Genomic DNA, 19,086 nt, shown 5'->3' with positions numbered 1-19,086 from the left:
TACACACGTGAAGAACATTTAAGCAAAACGGAAGCAGCTGACAATGTCTTTGAGAGAGAGAGAGAGGTGGTGGGGGCACTTTTTGGATAATCTGACGAGTGCTGTCTCAAAATCGAGATTTTCAAAATAAAATGCACACAAATCCCAATCCTGCCTCACACACACTCAAAAAAACAAGCATGAACAAATCTCGCGCTTCATTGATGCGATTTGTATGACCGAGTCATCGATCAACAGTTTGCAAAATGGCGTCGCCCGTCGATGACAATTGATCAGTCTGATTGGCTGTTAGCTAGCGAATCGGTGCAAGAGGTTTTTTTTTTAGTTGAAAATAACTTCCCTTAATTTCTAGGATCCATGCCGTACACTGTCCGACGGCAAAACAAAAATGTTTATTTTCTCTTTGGTTTCCTACAAACCTATTCTTAGCTAGCGCTAAGCTACTTCATCTCTCAGGTCCGACATTCAACTTTTGTTTGTTGCTATCATGGGGTCAGCCGGCCAAAAGCCAAGGCGTCAGCTGGCCAACCAAATATTCCAATTGCTAAAACGGCGTTAGCCGGCCAAATATTCCCATAACTACTTTCCGGGCGTCTGCTTGAAAGGAGCGCGCGTGTAGCTTTCACGCGTGTGCCCTCCCGACTTAGAAGGTATATAACTCATGAATATACGATCGTTATCCAAACATTCGTCTCTGACGACAATGTTATGTTACTCGAATGGGAAAATTGAAAAAGAAAAAAAAAATCACGGGAGGTCATGGAACTTTTGACGCGCGCAAGTGAGGCAACACTGTATGTCCGATTTTTTTTTATTTCACGAAACCCCGACAGTGGATCAGATGATAAACAAAGACGCCCGGCCGTGTTGGCTGCACAGCCAGTGTTGACCTGTTAACATTTGAGTTGTGAGACGAGAAACATTTTAAAGTGCAGAGAACATCGACGGAATGTTCAGATTTGATGTCGAACGTCAGAGCAGATGCCAGAAATGCAAACTCAGTCAAGCCGACAGACCTCATCCGCTGCCAGCTGGGCAACGCTCCAATTGCCTGCCTGCCCGCGAAAAAGCTTTTCATTGATGATTTATTCTCCATCCACGATAAACCATAATCATCATCATCATCATTTAGTGGACGTCTGTCTGTGCGCTTTGTTTTGATTAGTGAAGGCCTCCGCATTCGAGATGCAGCAGATGGCAATGCCAATATGCGATTTATATTCGATACAGAACAAAGCTGTACATGTGGAATCGCTCCAAATTGGCAACGGACGGCGTGGATACGGCGCAGCCGACGTCGGCTTGGCGTGGTCGCACTTTTATTGCTAACAGGGGGACAGTTGAGTTGATATGAGGCATGCTTCGACATGAGATTCTGATGGGATGATAATCAGGAGCAAAAATATCGCCGTGTCACGGCATTAAAATTCCAGCTCAAAAATTTTTTTTTTAAATCAAAATATAGAATATTTGTGAAAGAAGCAATGTATACCATGTTAAAAAAACAAACAAACAAATATTAACATTCCTCAGTTTTGATTCTTCTTAGTAAGTCACAATGTCCCATCACTGATGAGCTATTTTATTTTATTTAATTTTTTATAACAGACCTGAGCTCTACTCTCCTTGTCCTTGGAGATAATGATTAAGATTGTAATAATGATTAACATTGTTCAGAGACTGCCACCAGCTCAACCTGATGAGAACATGCAAGCACGACATGGTCAAGTCTGTAAAAATGAAATCTTTTAATTGGTGGCTTGATGTTTCATGGGTGCATTCAGAACCGGAGCCAGAATGGTGATGAAGAGTATGCATACAGGAAGAGCCTGAGAAGGATTGCCAATTTCAATCAAAGTCTTGATCACTCCCCCCCGCCCCCTGCGCAACCCCCCCAAAACAACAACAACAACAACAACAATAATAAACAGGATCGCAACACGTGTTGCTTTGCTGCCACGATAGAAACTTGTTAAGACATCATTCTGGAATCATTTCAGTGAAATTAATGTGGGATCTTTTGTGAGTCGGAGTTTAACGTCAGAACAATTGCACCGTGGTGCCTTGAGATACGAATCACATGACTTTTCCAAGATATGAGCTGTCATTTGGCCGATATTTCAAACTAAACGGTAAAGCAACACATGAATAACAGACTAGCAAGAAATACAATACCTATTGGCATATATTCTTTATCATCTGCAAAAAAAGACCTTACTGCAGTTATTGAGCCACTTACAGTAATTGTGCAAGTCTTCTTTGTTTGTCGGCATGACTGCATTGTCGTGACAAGTCACCCAGAAGATGCTGCCGTGAATTTATCATGATGCCAAAAACCGGTTGTTTCGATTCCACTGTACAAAATTCCAGAGTACATTTTCTTTATTTAATTCTTTGTATTATTTTTGTGCGGGAGGATGGAACGGTTTAATCGCATTTCCTTTCATTTTAATGGCAAAATATGATTTAAAGTGGATCTCAAGACACCATTGTACGTTTCGCACAAATTAAAAAAAAAAAAAAGAAGGAAAACATAAAAAACATTTCCACGTTTCCCCTTTTTGCATTTGAAAGGCTTACACAATAAGCAGCCCGTCCTCAGCGCCCTGTTGACACCAAAGCTGGACTACATTCAGTCGTACATTCGCTCCTCCCTTGCGCCCTTTTATTGGTTGTCGCGCCTCAACACTTGACGCCGCGGTTGGGGTTTTGACAGCGCGTATTGGGATGTCATACAAATCATCTCATTAAGGTTCGTCGAAAGATAAATGGTGGATGATTGACTGGAGCCGCAACATTTACTTTCCCTGCCTCTTTTGGCTAAAGTTGCTTTAGTAGAGTACTTATTTAAAAAAAGAATTCAAATAAAAGTTGACTTAATATTTGGATGTAAACCTGATTACCTGCAATTATTTTCAGTTGTACCAAAAAAATAAAAAATAAAATGAATATATGAAAGTTAATAAATTCAACCAGTTTGTATTATGCAGGTGAAAATGAGATTTTCAGGTCTACGAAATTGCCTTTGTCAGTTTAACACCAAAATACAGTGCGTATAGAATTTGTCAACCAAACCTACACCAGTGTATTTTGGACTACAAAAATATATATTACTATCGATATTTTTATGCCAAGTGAAAACACAATTATTTCCAGCTGAACACAAAAATATTCTTCATTTCCATGAATCGTTTCACCCACTTTGTATTTTTGTGTTCGTGTTTCTGTGTCAACGAACCTACACGATTGCAATTTGTCGCTATTTTCTGCAGGGTCACAATTTTGTATTTTGAAGTCGACTCTAAAATGTCGCCTATCGAGTTAATATTTGTGCTCAAATTTCATATATTAAACACAAATATTTTTCATTGTAGTTTTAGGTCAATATCTTGTAGTCATTTTCACACATTTGTAATTTCTGCGGATTTATTACCAGGGGGGAAAAAAAAGAAAATAAAAACATGTTTCAAAAAATTATGAAGTCAACATTTATTTTAATGTAATCATAATAAAATATTTTGCTTATTAGTGTGTCCAAGTATTTGTGCTCCGTTTCATTGTCATATTAAAAAAAGTAAGACAAGTAAGACCATTTACTCCACTTTTCCACCGTTGAGAAGTCTCCATTTAAATAATACAAAAAGTGTATAAAATAACTCCCAAAGCAGCCATTTTCATTCCAACTTTTTTTTTGTATCCCAATTTAACTGACTATGGCACTTTTTATGGCACACACAAACATTTGCAATTTTAGCTTGCTTCCCCAAATGTGGATTTAATACCGATGAATTAATTTGAGAAAAAAAAAAGTCAGCCCAGTTCATCCGGCGAATCTTTCAGAAAAAAAAGGTACGCTAATTTGATGAGGTCTCTGTTTGCTACAGAGATACCGAGTGGAAAAAAAATTGTGCTGAAGTAGTCATAGATTCTTCAATAATGCCATCAAGCCTGTCCTTCTCTAAATCTGAACACATGCAAACTGGGGGGGGGGGCAGATTCATCAAACATAAATAAGGATCATAGCAGTACAATCACCTGACGGGGATGGCGTGAGCATCGGATTGGTCGCTACGGCAGCGAGGTTGACCACCGCCTCCGCCGATTAAACAACAAAATTATTATTAGTTATGAAAGTCGGCGCTCATTAGGTCAATCACACTATTTACAAAGGCATAAACATACGCCAGTAGGAGGCGTACTGTACATATTATTTACACACACACACACACACACACACACACACACACACACACAAGACACTTTAAAATGCAGAATGTTAACTGGCAATCGTTTGACAGAAACGACGGGCGGTGACGCTAGCGCAGTGATTCCCAACCACTGTGCCAAAGGAAAGGATCCAAATTTGCGTGACAGCTGGCAAAATTATGAAGAATTGAAGAAAAATAATGACGCTCGTGCTTATCTATCTATGCCAGCAATGTATAGTGACCGGCAGAACAATACAATCCTCTTTTGCTACACCCTTGACACATCTCAACTGGATGAGATGCTTTGTAGATTTGGGAGGAGCTAAGTTTAGCATTTGTTGTTAGAAACTACGGAGAGTCTGTGATGGTACTTTTTAAAAAAATTTTAGGACTGGAAGTCAAAATAAATCATTGCTAAGTCATTTCCAGGGTCGTGTTATGAGCTTGAACACTGCCATGGCCCCAAGATGGCGCCAAAGCACGACTTGTATATTAGACTTGTGGCATCGACAGGTATAGGCAATCATAAACCTTCTTTTGGAATAGGCTACATACTGTATATATTTTTAAAGCAAGTATGGAGCTGCAAAAATGGTTTACAATAAAAAATAATAATTGAGTAGTGAATCTCGAATATGCAGGAGAACACTAAATACTTTTCGGAATGTTGTTTAGTGGCGTATGGCAAATACAGTGTGTGTCTTGGCTCAATCAAGGTTGGGAATGACAGAGCTCGTATGATTTAAGATTCGGAGCAGCTTCCTTTCTTTTGGCAGACAACATTAGACCGGGACCTAATGCTCTCTGCGGGGGTCCGCACAGGGCCCACACACCGCAGTTTCCTTGCCACAATGAAGCACTGCAGCCCCAGCGCTTAAAAGTAACTAATGAACCACCCGTTTGATCTGAAGAGAAGCAGGGAGAAAGTTGAAAAAAAAAGTCAAACCAAACAAAAGAAAGAGAAAAATGCCAGGCGCTAAATTAAAGGCTCCGGCCGCCACGGTGACCGCTTCTTCCCTCCGCGTGTCTGCAGTTTAAGGCCTTCGCCCCGACCGGTGTGAGCCGCGCTAATTGGCTGTCAAGAGTCTGCAGGTGAAACCGGGGAGAGAGAGAGCTCGCTCGCTCCCTGGACGTCGGCGCGAGGCTTCGGTTCGTCGGACAAGCTTGCTCGGATGCTGACTAAAAGAAAACATCAGTGAGATATTGGAAAGCCGTTTGAGCATTTATTCGATATCCAGTCGACCAACTAGAACCCCCGCTAGAACAACTGGGGCCTTATAACAGCAAGAAAACTTTTTCTTCCAACCGGTTATAACATTTTTTTTAACACTAGTCGGCCAACATGTTCCAAGTGAGGCAAAATCTTTTACTAATTGACATCAGTCTGCTAGGCGGACTGACCAGAAGTCACTAGTAGCGCCAGTCATCAATTAGTGGCCGATGTTGCCGCACTAGTACCGCATTTCCTGCACTAAAAGGCGCACCTAAAAGCCTTCGATTTTCTTAAAAGCTCACAGCGCGCCTTAAAATCCGATGCGCCTTGTGTATGGTCATTACGGTAATATTTCGACCCCCAAAATAGCACCTTGCTCGAGACATGCTGACAATGCAGAGTTCAAACTTAAGGCGATCGGTTACGCAGTTGAAAACGGAAATAGAGCAGTGGCAAGAGAGTTCAACGTTGAACGAGTCAATGTTCTAACTTGCTGTTGGCGAAGTGAACTGTGTCGCTGCTTTTATTAAATATGTTTTACTGACATCTGATCGTTCTGTTGGCATTTCCTTGAGTGTAGCGCCATCTAGTGGATGCATTGTAGATGGCGTCTTATAATGCGCCCAATGTATGAAAAAAATGGACAAAATAGGCCATTCATTGAAGGCGCGCCTCATAATCCAGTGCGCCTTTTAGTGTGGAAAATATGGTAACATGTAGTTTCCCTTCATGTATGCCAGAGTTGTCCATATTAGTGAGGACATTTGAGCATGATGTGATGTCCGACTTCAGGCCCATGTGCAAGTGCGCTCTTTTCCCATTGCAGCACGCTAGCGGGACGACGACGACGGTACATGTTATGAGCGAGGCACCAAATGCACTATTTGTTGTCTGCACACGACTAGCGCTACAGCACTAGCAAAGTGGTCGATATTTACTCGTAGTATTTTATATCAGTACTAGTTGCATGCGGCTGACAAATTGTGCTCCATTTTTGCCTCACTCGGAATGTAATAATCGCACTAGTATACCAAAGATGTCCTATTAGGGAGAAATAAAGTAGACCAGTACATGGACCTTAGGTTGGAGTTCAAGGATATTAGTAATGTACAAAAAAATGTTGAACATAAAATGGTTTGAACGTTTATTCAATATTCATGACAAGTAGAACGACTGTGCCTTCTTAGTATTGCTTTTCCCGCTACCACTGCCTTCAACTGGGCCTGGTATTGTTATGATAGTGCAGCGCAGTAGTTCGCTAGTGAGCCGTGATTGGATATTTGGGCTAAGGGTATCCAATAAATGTTCAAATAGCTTTCCCGAATGCTTTTTGGCCATTTTTTTCCCCGAATGGGCTAAATTGTCTTAGTGAGGATAAACCACCGCACTAGTATTAAGCTGGAAATCATGGATTGAATACAATAACATTTCAACCGGCTTTCCATAATAAAAGACTTCAGGCAGCCACATTGGGCTCAGTGTTATTACAATTCTGCTTAAAAAAAAAAAGCATAAACACACACACACACAGAGGGGGCGACAGAATGAGCTTAAATGGTCCTTAGAGTGAACCGTGTGGCGTTGGAGAACACCGTCCAGGAAATAGACGGATCCTTTGCCACCTAATCCAATGAATTCACATGTTCAAGGAAGAGAAAGTTGCATGTCAGCGCGTTTAAAAATAAACCTCGGTCGCTAATGACGGCGAGAGACCCGGAGGAACTCAGTGGGGGGTAACGGGCAAGCGCTAATCAATGGGCGAACCCGAGCCAGCCAGTCCATGGTCGCCATAGCAACGGCGCAACCCATCTCTGCAGTTTTTTTGTTTTGTATTTTTTTTAAACGGTCATTTGAAATGCAAAAGCAGTCTGAGGATCGTCATTTTGATCGCTACCAGCGATTGATGATCTGGCTCATGTAGTCCTCGGTGGGGAGGCGGCCGCCCCCAGCCACCTCCTCCGTCCGGCCGCCCTCTTCCTCGTCGCCGACATTGTCCCGCTCCTCACCTCGGATGGATCCCGAGGGGTGGCGGTGAGCCGAGGGCCACAGGCTGAGGCCCAGGCCCTGGTGGCTCTGTTGCAGGTGGTTCTTGATGCGCTGCAGCCGGCGCTCTTGCTGCCTGGTGTACTGGTAGCGCTGCTGGAACAGGTCCCGGGCGTAGTCGTACAGCTCCATGTCAAGCTCGTTAAGCTCCTCGATACGCTGCACCTGTAAGGGGTGTGTGTGTGTGGGGGGGGGGGGGTATGGAAATTTTACACTGGAGCCCAGCCGATATGATTTTTTTTTTGCACCAGATGACGATTCCAATATTTGGCAGAAGAAAATCCCGGAAAAAAACAGTGAGTACAATTTTTTGTTCCCTAAACACTTACAACACAGGTGTCAAAGTCAAGGCCCGGGGGCCAGATCTGGCCCGCCACATCATTTTATGTGGCACGCGAGGTCAAATCAAGCATGTCAAGTTCTATGACGCTTGCTAAAGTCTGAAACAAAATTTCTAATTGTCATATGTAATCCACAATAACAGTGATTTATTTTTGACTTCTGATTTTAAAACTAGTTATCCATCAATTTGTTGTGCGCGGTGTATGTAATATGTGGAGGTGATTAAACATTTATATGGTTTCCCAAAATTCACAACGGCCTTCGAAGGGAAACCGTAACTTCAATGTGGCCCGCGACAAAAATGAGTTGGACACCCCTGACTTACAACAACAAAAAAAATTCGACTCATATACTGTACAGTACTGTGCCCTATAGTATTTGTTTAACTGAACAACAGAGAGAAAAAACATCATAAATCATTTTTTTTCAGGGGGACGGCGGGGGCGATATTGGATTATCATCATCTCTTATGTTGTAATGGTTAATGTGTAAAAAAAAAAATGCACCCCTAAATAAATAAATTGGCCTATTGAAACTACCGGTAACTAAAAAGTAAATCATGAATACTTTTTGGGGGGAATCTCCCAAATACACCAATACCGATATGAATTAGACATGTTGTAATGGTTGATTTGGGAAAAAAAAGTAGGAACAAAAAATCCATTAAATAAAAGAATAAATGGCTAAATCGGGGTCAAGACTGCAAAATCAGCTGATTTAATCGGACGGCTGATTAATTGTCTAGGCCCTCATTTAGAAGACTTGCAAAGTGCTTCAACATGGTCGTAGTACAGAATCACAAACTTTTTACATCTTCTAGTTCCCCCCCGCCCCAAAAATTAGCAATAAATGAGTTCCAAAAATACAAACCGTCGTGTTGTCCAGGTCCACCCCAGCGGCGCGGGTGCTGTTGTACTGCATGAAGGGCCGAATGAAGCGCAGTCTGAAGGTGCGCTCGAACAGGAACTGGGTTTTGCGCTGGTACTCCGTCAAGCCGAAGAAGGCCATGTCTCGCAGGTTCTTCTTGGCCGACTCCAGGAGGAGCTGCGCTCGCTTCTTTTCGGGCACGGTGGACATGTTGTAGCAGCCCACCAGACTCAGGTCGGCCAACATGCGCACCTACCGGACAGGAAGTGACACCAGATGGTCGGCGCCGTGATTAGCTTCAAATAAATACGGGTAAAATCCCTTTGCCTGGACCCCCATGCGAAGAGTCACAGAAGAAAAACTGTTGGGTCCTAAATAACCCCATATGGGTCAAAGAGGGCCTGACAACCGTTTGGTCAATCGTCGGCGTGGCTTCACCTGTCGGTTGTTGGCCAGGTTGTAGGGACAGTCCATGAACTGCTGCAGGGTGCACCCCGACCAGTCTGAGCCGTCGTAGCAGGAGGGCAGCTCCTCGGGCGTTGGCGTACGCCCGTCGCACATGTGCAGCGAGGTCTTCCATGTGGCCCCCCGCTGCACGTGCCGCCACTCGCTGAGGTAGCGCGACACCGGGTCCCTCAGTAGCGTGATGTAATAGAACTTCCTGCTGGGGGGGAAAGGCGTACAACACCACGAGGGGGGGGCAGACAGAAAGAGAGAGAGAGAGAGCGATGAGCAAATTGCACTGAAAATTGCGCGTGACAAAAAGGTTAATCAATAAGCTAACGGCCGCGTTTAAGAGAGAGTGAAAACAAGAGGACGCAATTTAAATTAATGACTTTGCTTGCGCCGAGTGGCACAGCCGAAAAGAGGAGGAGGGGGGAGCAAGTGGTGACATGATAATAAGGTGGCCTGTAGTTCCGCTTCTGGCCCAGTGGTGGCAGCGATGGTTGCACAACAAGCGAAGGGGACGCTTCGTGGGGGAACATTATGTATACACGCGTTAAAAAAAAAAAAAGAGGCTAGATGATGATGCGTCTAACAAATGTGAGCAGCAGACAGGGAAAGAACATGGGAGAGACGGCATTTGGCAGGACGTGCATCCGCCGTCCGGTCAGTCTTCAGGTCACAAAGAGAAATGGAAATGGGGGGGGGGGGGAAATTAAAATGCTGGCACAATCATATTTCACTCTGTTCTGGTAGCAAAAGAATTGGACTGCCTTAGAGACAGATGAGTCATGCTGCATCCAGCAGTTACACACACACACACACACACACGAAAAGAAAAGTGTGTGTGTGTGTGTGTGATTTTTCTTGACTTGTTTGCGAGTACGTGTGTTGTGTATGGTTGTGTACATTAAATCATTGGGTAGTGAGTGTGTGTCCAAATTAATCGATTCATTGACAGTTAATCATCAAATTAATCGACAGCTATTTTGATCTTTAATTCAGTGTTTCGAGCCTTTGAGTGGCTTCAAATTGTCTAAATGCTTTCGATTTCAGCCTGTGATGTCTGCAATTCGACAAAGCAGTCGTGGAGACCCGAGTTCAAACTAAACACGGTGAAGCAGCATTCAGCTCTTATGCTGCACACAGATGGAATAAATTGCCAACAGAAGAAGTCGGTCCCAGGTTCAAATGTTTTTTTTTTCCTTTCAAGATTGAGCTAATTTAAAGCACTTCAAAAACAGTTTTCTTTCTTATTTTTAGCATTGCCATGCGCATTCTTTTTGGTGTAACTTTTGTTTTTGTATGCGCTTGTTTGCTCATGTTGTTTTGTTTTAGGGTGTTTTTGCCTGAATGTTTTTTTTTTTGCGTGTGTGCTTCTGATCAGCTATGTGTTTTTTTAAAAATGTGTTTTGCTTGCACAAAGCCTGTGTGCTTTTGTCTGTATGAGTTTTTGGCTGCGTTAGCTGATTTTTGTTTGTGTTTTCTGTTCGTGTGTATGTGTGTGTGTGTGTGTGTGCGTATATTTTGTTTTGTTTTTTTACTCTGTGTTTTTCCTCTGATAATGGAGCACATCACACACCTCCGGAAGGGACCCTCCCAACAGAGCGGAGACCTTTCCATGCCTTCATACTCCACCTAATTACTGCCGTCTAATCAATCAACACGTCCTCATTAGTGTGTATGTGATGGTATGGATTCATCTTTGAACCCACACATGCACGTTTCACTGTAAGCATCCATCCATCAGTAAAGCCTCGGTTTTGAGAAATAGGGTGGGGGGGGGGGGCGGTTGTCGACTAGACATAAAAGCGTCCTGCTCAAAACCCAGTGTGCCGCCATCAACTCCACAAATCCTCAAATCCTATCGCCAAATCCTGGACCACATCAAATTAAATCACAGAGATCGCAGATGACAAAACAGGTGCAACCCAAATATGTCCTTGTGAGTCTAAGACAAAAAAAAAAAAAAAAGAACAAAACAAAACCAAGTATGGGGGTGGGGCGGGGGATCACAGACTATCATGAGTCAGTCCTAAATCCAGCGTCATCTTGGAGATCCTGGGCAAGGAACCAAACACACCCTGGATCCCAGAATGGGAAAAGAGGGAGGGGGGATCAAAACTGGAAATGCCATCAATCTTGTCCTCCGACCTAATGAAGGGGGGGGGGAGCGCTGAGTGGAGGAAGGCACCAACAAAACAGGAGCTCGTTGCATTGTCGAGATTCCTGTGATGACATTAACACCATTCTGAAAGCTCTCTAGAGTGCACCGTTCACTTGAGTGTGTGTGTGTGTGTGTGGGCGGGGGGGGGGGGGCTGGGGACGGAACTATGCCTATTAAATCAGCGATGACATTTCCCTTCCCATTCTCAGCTTGCATACCCCTGCAGAAACTCGGCACGGTTTGGCGAGAAGGAAGTGGAGGAAGGCCAGCAGGGGAGGTGGGGGGTAAAAAAAAAAAGAAAAAAAAAGAAAAAAAGAGGAGGGTATTGTCGGGGGGCCGGATGCGAATTTCAATTAGTTTTTTTCTAATACTGTGAAAGCAGCGAGGGCCCCGAGCCCAAGTGATTCATCAAAGTTATGGCTATGGCTTTAATGAAGGCAGGAGCATATTAGCAAGCACAAATAAAACACACACACACACACACACACACACACGCACACGCACGTATGAACCTACCGGGGCTCACTCATTCACTCACTGACGTCAGCCTTTGCAAACGCGTGTCACACGCCGGCAGGTGATGAGGCTTATTATGCACGTTAAAAAAAATGAGCTCGCGTTGTCACCGTTGGGGCGCGTCATGTAATGCTCTTATGTAATATACCCTCATCGGACGTAGACATTCGAGCCACGACTGGCGAGATCCAAGACGAGAGCAGTATGGAAAATTGGGCCTCGGAAAAGAATGCCCAAGCGGATATTTCCAGATATTACGAGTCGCCTCGAAACCGGCAGTCGGCCTTCTTTTATGCACATTAAGGTACAAATAACTGTCACCACAATTATACGAGTGGTTGCTCCTTGTCTTTTTTTGGGTGGCATTCAAACATGACTTTTTTTTTTCTTTCTTTTTCTTCACACCAATTTATCGACCGGTAGAGCTCGAGTGTTTTTCTTTTTCTGGCAGGAACGCGTCCATGCATGTGTGAGGTGTCGAGCAAATCAGACGGCACTTTACGGTATCGATTTCTCAATTATTATTCTTTTTTTTAAATACTTCTTCACGGTGCTATTGTTGGGCAGCGCACTGGTAACAAAGTGGGCGTTTGGCACAAACCAATGCGATGCAGCTCTGACGGGAGTCGGAGCCGTTACTATGCCAGCCCACTTATTCCTTCTTTTTTTTTTTGGGGGTGTTTTGTTTCCCGCGGCGGACCCGAATTATAACCTGCAAGTGTGGTGGGCTTGAATCGTACTCATTTTGTGAGGCGGACTGATAACGACAATGCCGCCAAGACTCAAGTGGGCCTGTACCGCTCGTCTATTTGCCTCCAGTCTCTTAAGCCTCACGTATAGGACGCAAACGAGATGGATTTGAACGAGGGCTCCGAAATTCAACACCTGAGACCCTTTGCGTCGAAAGCGATTGTGACTGATGTCGCGAACGTCTCAAACTATCTTAAGAGAAAAACCCGCAACGACCGTGAGTCACGCCGGTAAATAAATCAGGTCTCCCATGACATCTCTGAGTTGAAAGCAGTGGTCGTCGCTGAGCTGACATCCGCACGCATTAAATCATCTTCATAAAGCAACCTGCATTATTGGATGAACTCACGGCAAATTTGTTGACTGTGAACTCATCGTAGTGGCTTATTTTTATTTTTTAATTGCAGGAGGCATTTTTTTTTTTTCCCAGAATGTTGAAAGCCAATTGTCATTGCGCTGACATCACCAACCGTATCAGCTGCCTGAACGGGCACTTTCAGGCACGCAAATTTTGTCTCTGCAAATTAAACCTGGTGGCCCCTTTTGGGGTGGAAGCAGTTTTTCATTGTGCTGACATCTTCATACATGAAATCATCTTAACGAAGCATCAGCTGCCTGAACGGGCACTTTCACACGATGCGCATTTTTGTTTTTGTCTTTGCAAATGAATCCCGGTGGCTTCTTAGAGGAAGGCATTTATTTATTTCTTTTTAAGAGTGTTGAAAGGAATTGTCATCGTGCTGAGATGTCGGCATGCATCCAATTATCCTAGTCCAGAAAGTGCACGGGCTGCCTGAATGGGTATTTTTGAACAAGTCTTCTCGGTGAATCGCTTCTCCTGCCTTATTGAGGCATTTAATTTTCAAGAGCGTTCAAAGCAATTGTCATTGTTGCACTGCGAGCCCCACAAATTGAATTACGGCGGTACATCTACTTACGAACGTCTCTTCATATGAAAAACGTTTTTTACATTATTTTTACATTACTCTCATTTATTGTGTAAGAGTCTAATTGTAACATGTACTTTTGACATATTTTGATGCATTTTTATGCTTTAGAAAACAATTATGTCTGAATTTTGGGGGGGCTCGGAACGGATTAGGGCATTTACATGGAAAATGCGTCTCTCCTTACAAAATGTTCTCGTGAAGAAATTTCTTCCAGGACCAATTCATTTCGTAAGTAGCGGTACCACTGTATCTTGATGAAACAACCTGCAACGGCCGCCTGGATGCGGACTTTCAGACAAGGCAAATTGTCTCCGCGAGTACGTCCCAAGTTCCTTATTTCAGGGAAGGCATTTATTTTTCTTACCGGTGGCTATTTTGAAGAAATACAAATTGCATGTGACCATGTCTGAAGTGCTATCAAGAGAAAACAATCCAGGAGGAGGAGGGTGCACAGAGTTATCCTGAGAATCACAAATGATGACTTCGAAAACCTCTTAACACTCCAACCTCTCTCCTCTTGTGGTTTTAAGTCTCCCTTAATCACACCCTCCCTCCGCCACTAAAATTACTGTGTGGGTGCGTGTTTGTGTGTGCCGCCAGATTACCAGGCGCTTGCCCTTCTAGGCACTGGGTTGTGTTCAAATCCCGTCAAGTATGTGCTGTAAATTGAGGGATGGACTGATGACTCGATGTAAAATATGTGCCGTGGGAAATTGGCAAATACGGCATTACATGGATGGCAGGTGTTTTCAGCAGTTGAGTAGTTTTACTTTAGCTGTATTTCAGTGCGGTTCTTATTTTTACACACTTACAACAGTTAACATGTTAATTTAAAAAAAAAAAACGGGGCTGAACAGTAGCTAAAAGTTTTATGGGGCTGACAGTTTGAGCCTGTGCAATAATTAACTTGACATTATTTCTTGTGGGAAAATGATTAACGCGCTGCTACCTCTAAACGAGAGTGCAGAACAACCGCCGGTGGCTTGTGGCTGCACAAACCATCAGCATACAAAAGTGTCATTTAGTTTTAGAAGCTGTGCTTAAATTTGAGCGTACGGCCTTCAGAGTGACATACGGACGTGCATACCAGACAAGCAAACAAAGCGGCGACGCCGGCCGAAGCCACCACAAACTGCTTGAAGAGTCGTCCAATATTTGATGAAACCCAAACTGCTTGACTCAAAATGGCGGCTATCTTGACCACCAGAGAGCGATGAAGGAGCTACTTGAATGGCCACAACATTAGGTACACACCCTGTGAGTGGCGGTATCAATAATCTTAGTTCCTTAACTCATTCACTCCCAAAGACGTTTTTAAACGTCTTTTCAGACTTGGCTAGAATTGGCTGCTACTGAATGAGTTAATAGCCTTTCTCCACAAAATTGTGCAAAGGTGTGGCAAAAGGTCCATGGAATGAGCTGCAAATGTTCTGGAAAAATGTGCAGATCAGCGATATTTTCCGTCTATTTTCAGTTACAATCCGCTTAAATCGCAGCGACATATGGGGGCTTGTCACAACAATCTCCAGCAATGGTAAAAAAGATTTTTGTGCATGACAGCGGTGGAACACAATGAGTCAGATGGACAGAGTGAGCGAGCCGTTGCTATTCTCAACAGACTGGGAATGAGCCCTGAGAAAGTTGCGCAGGATCCACCATAGTCTGGCAGATGATGAGATGGCTAGCTAGCCCGAGAAAGGAGGCAGAGAGGATTTACCGCACAGAAACAGGTCTAAACCAGTGCAGGTTCTACCTTTGACCACAGTACATGGATGGATCCCATTAAAGTTAACCAATTAAACTCAAAAGACAACTTTTTGGTGGGAGAAGTGGCAGCAAATAAACGCGCTGGCATACTCTCCTTCCTGAATAATGTGTCCAATTAAAATTTGGATGTGTGCCATTTACTTAAACGCTGCTATTTAGATGCACAATGAGAAACATTTAACTGTCAAATAGTTTGAGGGCATCATACATTTTAAAACGCCACACAAATGGGAGGATGGGACCGACTGAGGCAGTCTGTGATTGCGAGCATGTTGCCAGATAGCAGCACGTGCCAACCCTCAATTACTCAACGCTACAGCAACAATTAGAAACGGCTCTAAATCCACGTTATCAAGAACCAGTTCTAAAGAGTCCTGTGCGCATCGCCGTTTGTTAAGTCGAGGGATTTGTTGCACTTATTGACGCTCAGCAGGGATCAGAGCCAAGCTATCGCTCCACCTTTGAGCAACATGCTCTTTCTAGATTTTCACTCACTAGAAAAGGAAGCCAAGTGCCAAAGGTTTACTTTAAAACTATGGCGAGGCCGACAATACTTTAGAAAAACATAGAAGGCTGTAGAGAGAGAAATTTGTTTGTGGAATTGGGGTGTGTGTCTCTGTCGAGGTTACTTTAGCTGTTTATACCTAGCATTACATGATTTTCATTTTTTGGTCGTTTTTTTTTTTTTTTTAAGATGACTTAGTATTGAGTATATACTGTATATATATTCATTCATTCATTCATTTTCCGAACTAGGGTCGCGGGGGGTGCTGGAGCCTATCCCAGCTGTCTTCGGGCAGTAGGCGGGGGACACCCTGAACCGGTTGCCAGCCAATCGCAGGGCACACAGAGACGAATAACCATCCGCGCTCACATTCACACCTAGGGACAATTTTGAGTGTTCAATCAGCCTGCCATGCATGTCTTTGGAATGTGGGAGGAAACCGGAGTACCCGGAGAAAACCCACGCAGGCCCGGGGAGAACATGCAAACTCCACACAGGGAGGCCGGGGCCGGGATCGAACCCACGACCTCTGCACTGTGAGGTCGACGCGCTAACCACTGGATCACCGGGCCGCCCTGTATATATATATATATTATTATTATTAATTTTTTTTTCCGGGGTTCATCTTTTTGTTTCTTGTAATTAGTTGACTTCATTCTTGCGACCTTAACCTAGATTTAAATGTCGTTCTGGCATATTTCCATGCTTATATTAATAATTGCCTTTTTTCTTGAAACATGATAACATAATCTGAGTCTTCATAATTCACCAACTATTGTAACAGGACAACTTTCTTTGACGGACAATTACGATTTTATGTTCTCATATGCATAATCTCTATCTATCTATCCATAATAGAACTTTATTGTTGTAACATTTGTAACATTTCATTTTTTTTCTCTTGTAATGTTACAATAACATTTTGGTATAATTTCACATACTTTTTTTTGGTGTAGCTTATATCGTTCTCATATAATTTAGATTTTTTCGCCCTTGGCTACTTGTAGTATTTCACCTTTATTTTAGCAAAATTGCTTGATGTAATATTCCTACTTTAGTCTATTAAAAATACATTCTATATTTTGAAAAAAAAAACCCACATTCCCCAGGACGACAACAAAACCATTAACGCCCATGTCACAGAAAACTGGCCATGTCTATCCATGTACGGGCAGTATTTAAACTCGGGCACCCTCCTCTGTCAAAAACGACATCACGCCAGCCCTTCTGCACAGTAATACAGGGAAACTGAAAATCTAAGCGCATTGCTCACCTGGGAGCTATTTGCCCTTAGGACTCCAGAGCTGGGGCAATTGCTCAAGAAAATGCAGCTGCCAGGGTCACGGGAAACATCTCCATAAGGTCGCGAGTGTTGGCGAGGGAGGCTAACGGGAAAGCCGCACATAATTTCATACATCGGAGCACACAGTCACGGCTGCGGCGGGTTAGAAATTACTCCATGTGGGCAAGCTGTTTCCAAACCACAAAGCAAAATGATGTTTCAGTCAATGACGTTGCCACAAAACTGATTGAGAGCGACAGTAATCTTTCATTGAGTTCTAAATCACCACCCGCGAGTAGGTGAATTTTTGTCATGATTCATTTTAATTGTTTTCCTACTTCTTTTTGGACGAGCAGATATTTAAATTTGACATTTTTCATGTCATTGCTACCCTGTTCAGGATAAGCGGTGTTGAAAACGGATGGATGGATGCTGTTTTGTACCGAATGTTCGAAACAAGTGTATTCATTCATTCAAGCACATCTGTCCACATGTTCTCGTGTTCTTTCTAGGAACCCCCTAAGATGTGAAGATTTCACACAGCAAAAAAATGCAAATCCATCTATCTCAAATAAAGGCAAAATCTGTAAAATTATTGTCAGGTTTATTTTTAGACCGGTTTCTGACAGCTCCTTGTGGGGTCAATGCTGAAGACAGCTGTGGTCAACTGCTCAAAATGATGCAAAGAAACAGAAGATAAAGAATCGCCCAAAAGAAAAATCAACCAAGTTTGTAAGATGGCGCACTTGAAAAATTAGAGTACCGTATCTATGTGTCACTGAGTGGAAAACGTAAAAAAATGGCAGGAAATAGCGTTTTACAGCTTGCGAAGCGGCAACATGGCAGTCTTCGCCTTCCTGGTGCATATTTTGTAAATCATTTATTTTAATGAGTAATGTTGTCAGACCGGTTTCAAATCTTTTTTTATGTGTTTTAGCATTAGTGTGGGACATGTTTAGCGTTGAAGCTATTGATACGGGCAATATCGCTTGCGTTTGGCCGAATCCTCGTTATCTCCAAAATCAACACTTTTCTGCCCCCCCGCCCCGCCCCATGTCAGACCATTAACATTGTATCATAAAAGAGACCAAACCATTTTCAACATTTCAGTTTGATCAATAATGTGTAAAAAATAACACCCACACATGTAGACGGATCAATAGCGTAGATTTGTGAAACGTGTATCCAGTGAGCCCTCGTTTATCGCTGGGGTAACAATTTTTATTTGCACAAAGCATCTGTTTGGATGCACGAGTGTAGCGTCATTTCACGGGAAAGGCCGCGGACTGCCCTGACACTCCCTTTGCTTCTCAGGGAATAGCCTTGTGGAATGTGTTGGCTGGAAGTACAGATGATATCAGCCTTGTGTGTGTGTGTGTGTGTGTGTTTTGAAAAGAGAGGGAGATGATCAACATGTCTGGACTTGATTGTGAATGGTGGCTTAACAGACATGTTGACATTTTCTTTTTCGTCTTTTTTTTTTTTTTTTTTTTGTCAACCGTAAAACGATAATGATTCAGTTCCGGGTTTGGTCTGCAACATGTCTCTACATGGGCAAAAAGGTTGATCGTTGTTTTGTAAAAGCAGATGTTTGCTGATCTCTTAATTTGAATAGAGCACAAAAGATAATCAGACCAACGGATATTTGAGCATATTTACTTTTGAGGGGCAACAATTCGGAGGATTTTGACCGTTTTAAATGACACGAGCTCTCTAAACGATTGACTCGATGATCAAAATATGAATTGATTAATTTGATTATCAATTAGTTGTTGAACTAGTTGTTGCACCTCAACATTCACTCATCATATTGAAGATGCCGAGGGCACTTTCTTTACTGCTTGCAGCTTTAATTTGATCCATATTTTAAAAAGTAAATAAGTAAAAAAAACATTGAAATTGTAAAGTTCTGAATTTTTTACGACATTCCCGCTCTAATTACAGTGGTACCTCGACTTATGAAATTAATTTCTTCTGAAAGAAATTTCTTAACTTGAAAATTTTGTAAGTCGAGACGCGTTTTCCATGTAAA

The 19,086-nt window shown here is 43.0% G+C and overlaps 1 protein-coding gene across 2 annotated transcripts in view; it reads right to left on the bottom strand.

The window, feature by feature from the left end:
- Nucleotides 1-1,729: 1,729 nt before the first annotated feature.
- Nucleotides 1,730-19,086, bottom strand: part of hs6st1a (heparan sulfate 6-O-sulfotransferase 1a) — a 77,022-nt gene continuing 59,665 nt past the window's right edge. The window contains exons 2-4 of one of the 2 annotated variants that reach the window (XM_086128232.1): nt 9,112-9,337; nt 8,677-8,925; nt 1,730-7,629 (exon numbers count right to left, since the gene is read on the bottom strand). In XM_086128232.1, the coding sequence (XP_085984358.1) occupies nt 7,312-7,629; nt 8,677-8,925; nt 9,112-9,337 (793 nt within the window). In that variant the 3' untranslated portion in view covers nt 1,730-7,311. The remainder of the gene's footprint in view (nt 7,630-8,676; nt 8,926-9,111; nt 9,338-19,086) is intronic. The other variant, XM_086128235.1, reaches the window with a different exon arrangement.

Source organism: Hippocampus guttulatus, chromosome 13 (genome assembly GCF_054856545.1).
Source record: "Hippocampus guttulatus isolate MCC_2025c chromosome 13, RoL_Hgut_1.0, whole genome shotgun sequence".
In the NCBI taxonomy this organism is placed as follows: domain Eukaryota; kingdom Metazoa; phylum Chordata; class Actinopteri; order Syngnathiformes; family Syngnathidae; genus Hippocampus; species Hippocampus guttulatus.
This window is presented reverse-complemented; position numbering and strand designations above follow the sequence as displayed.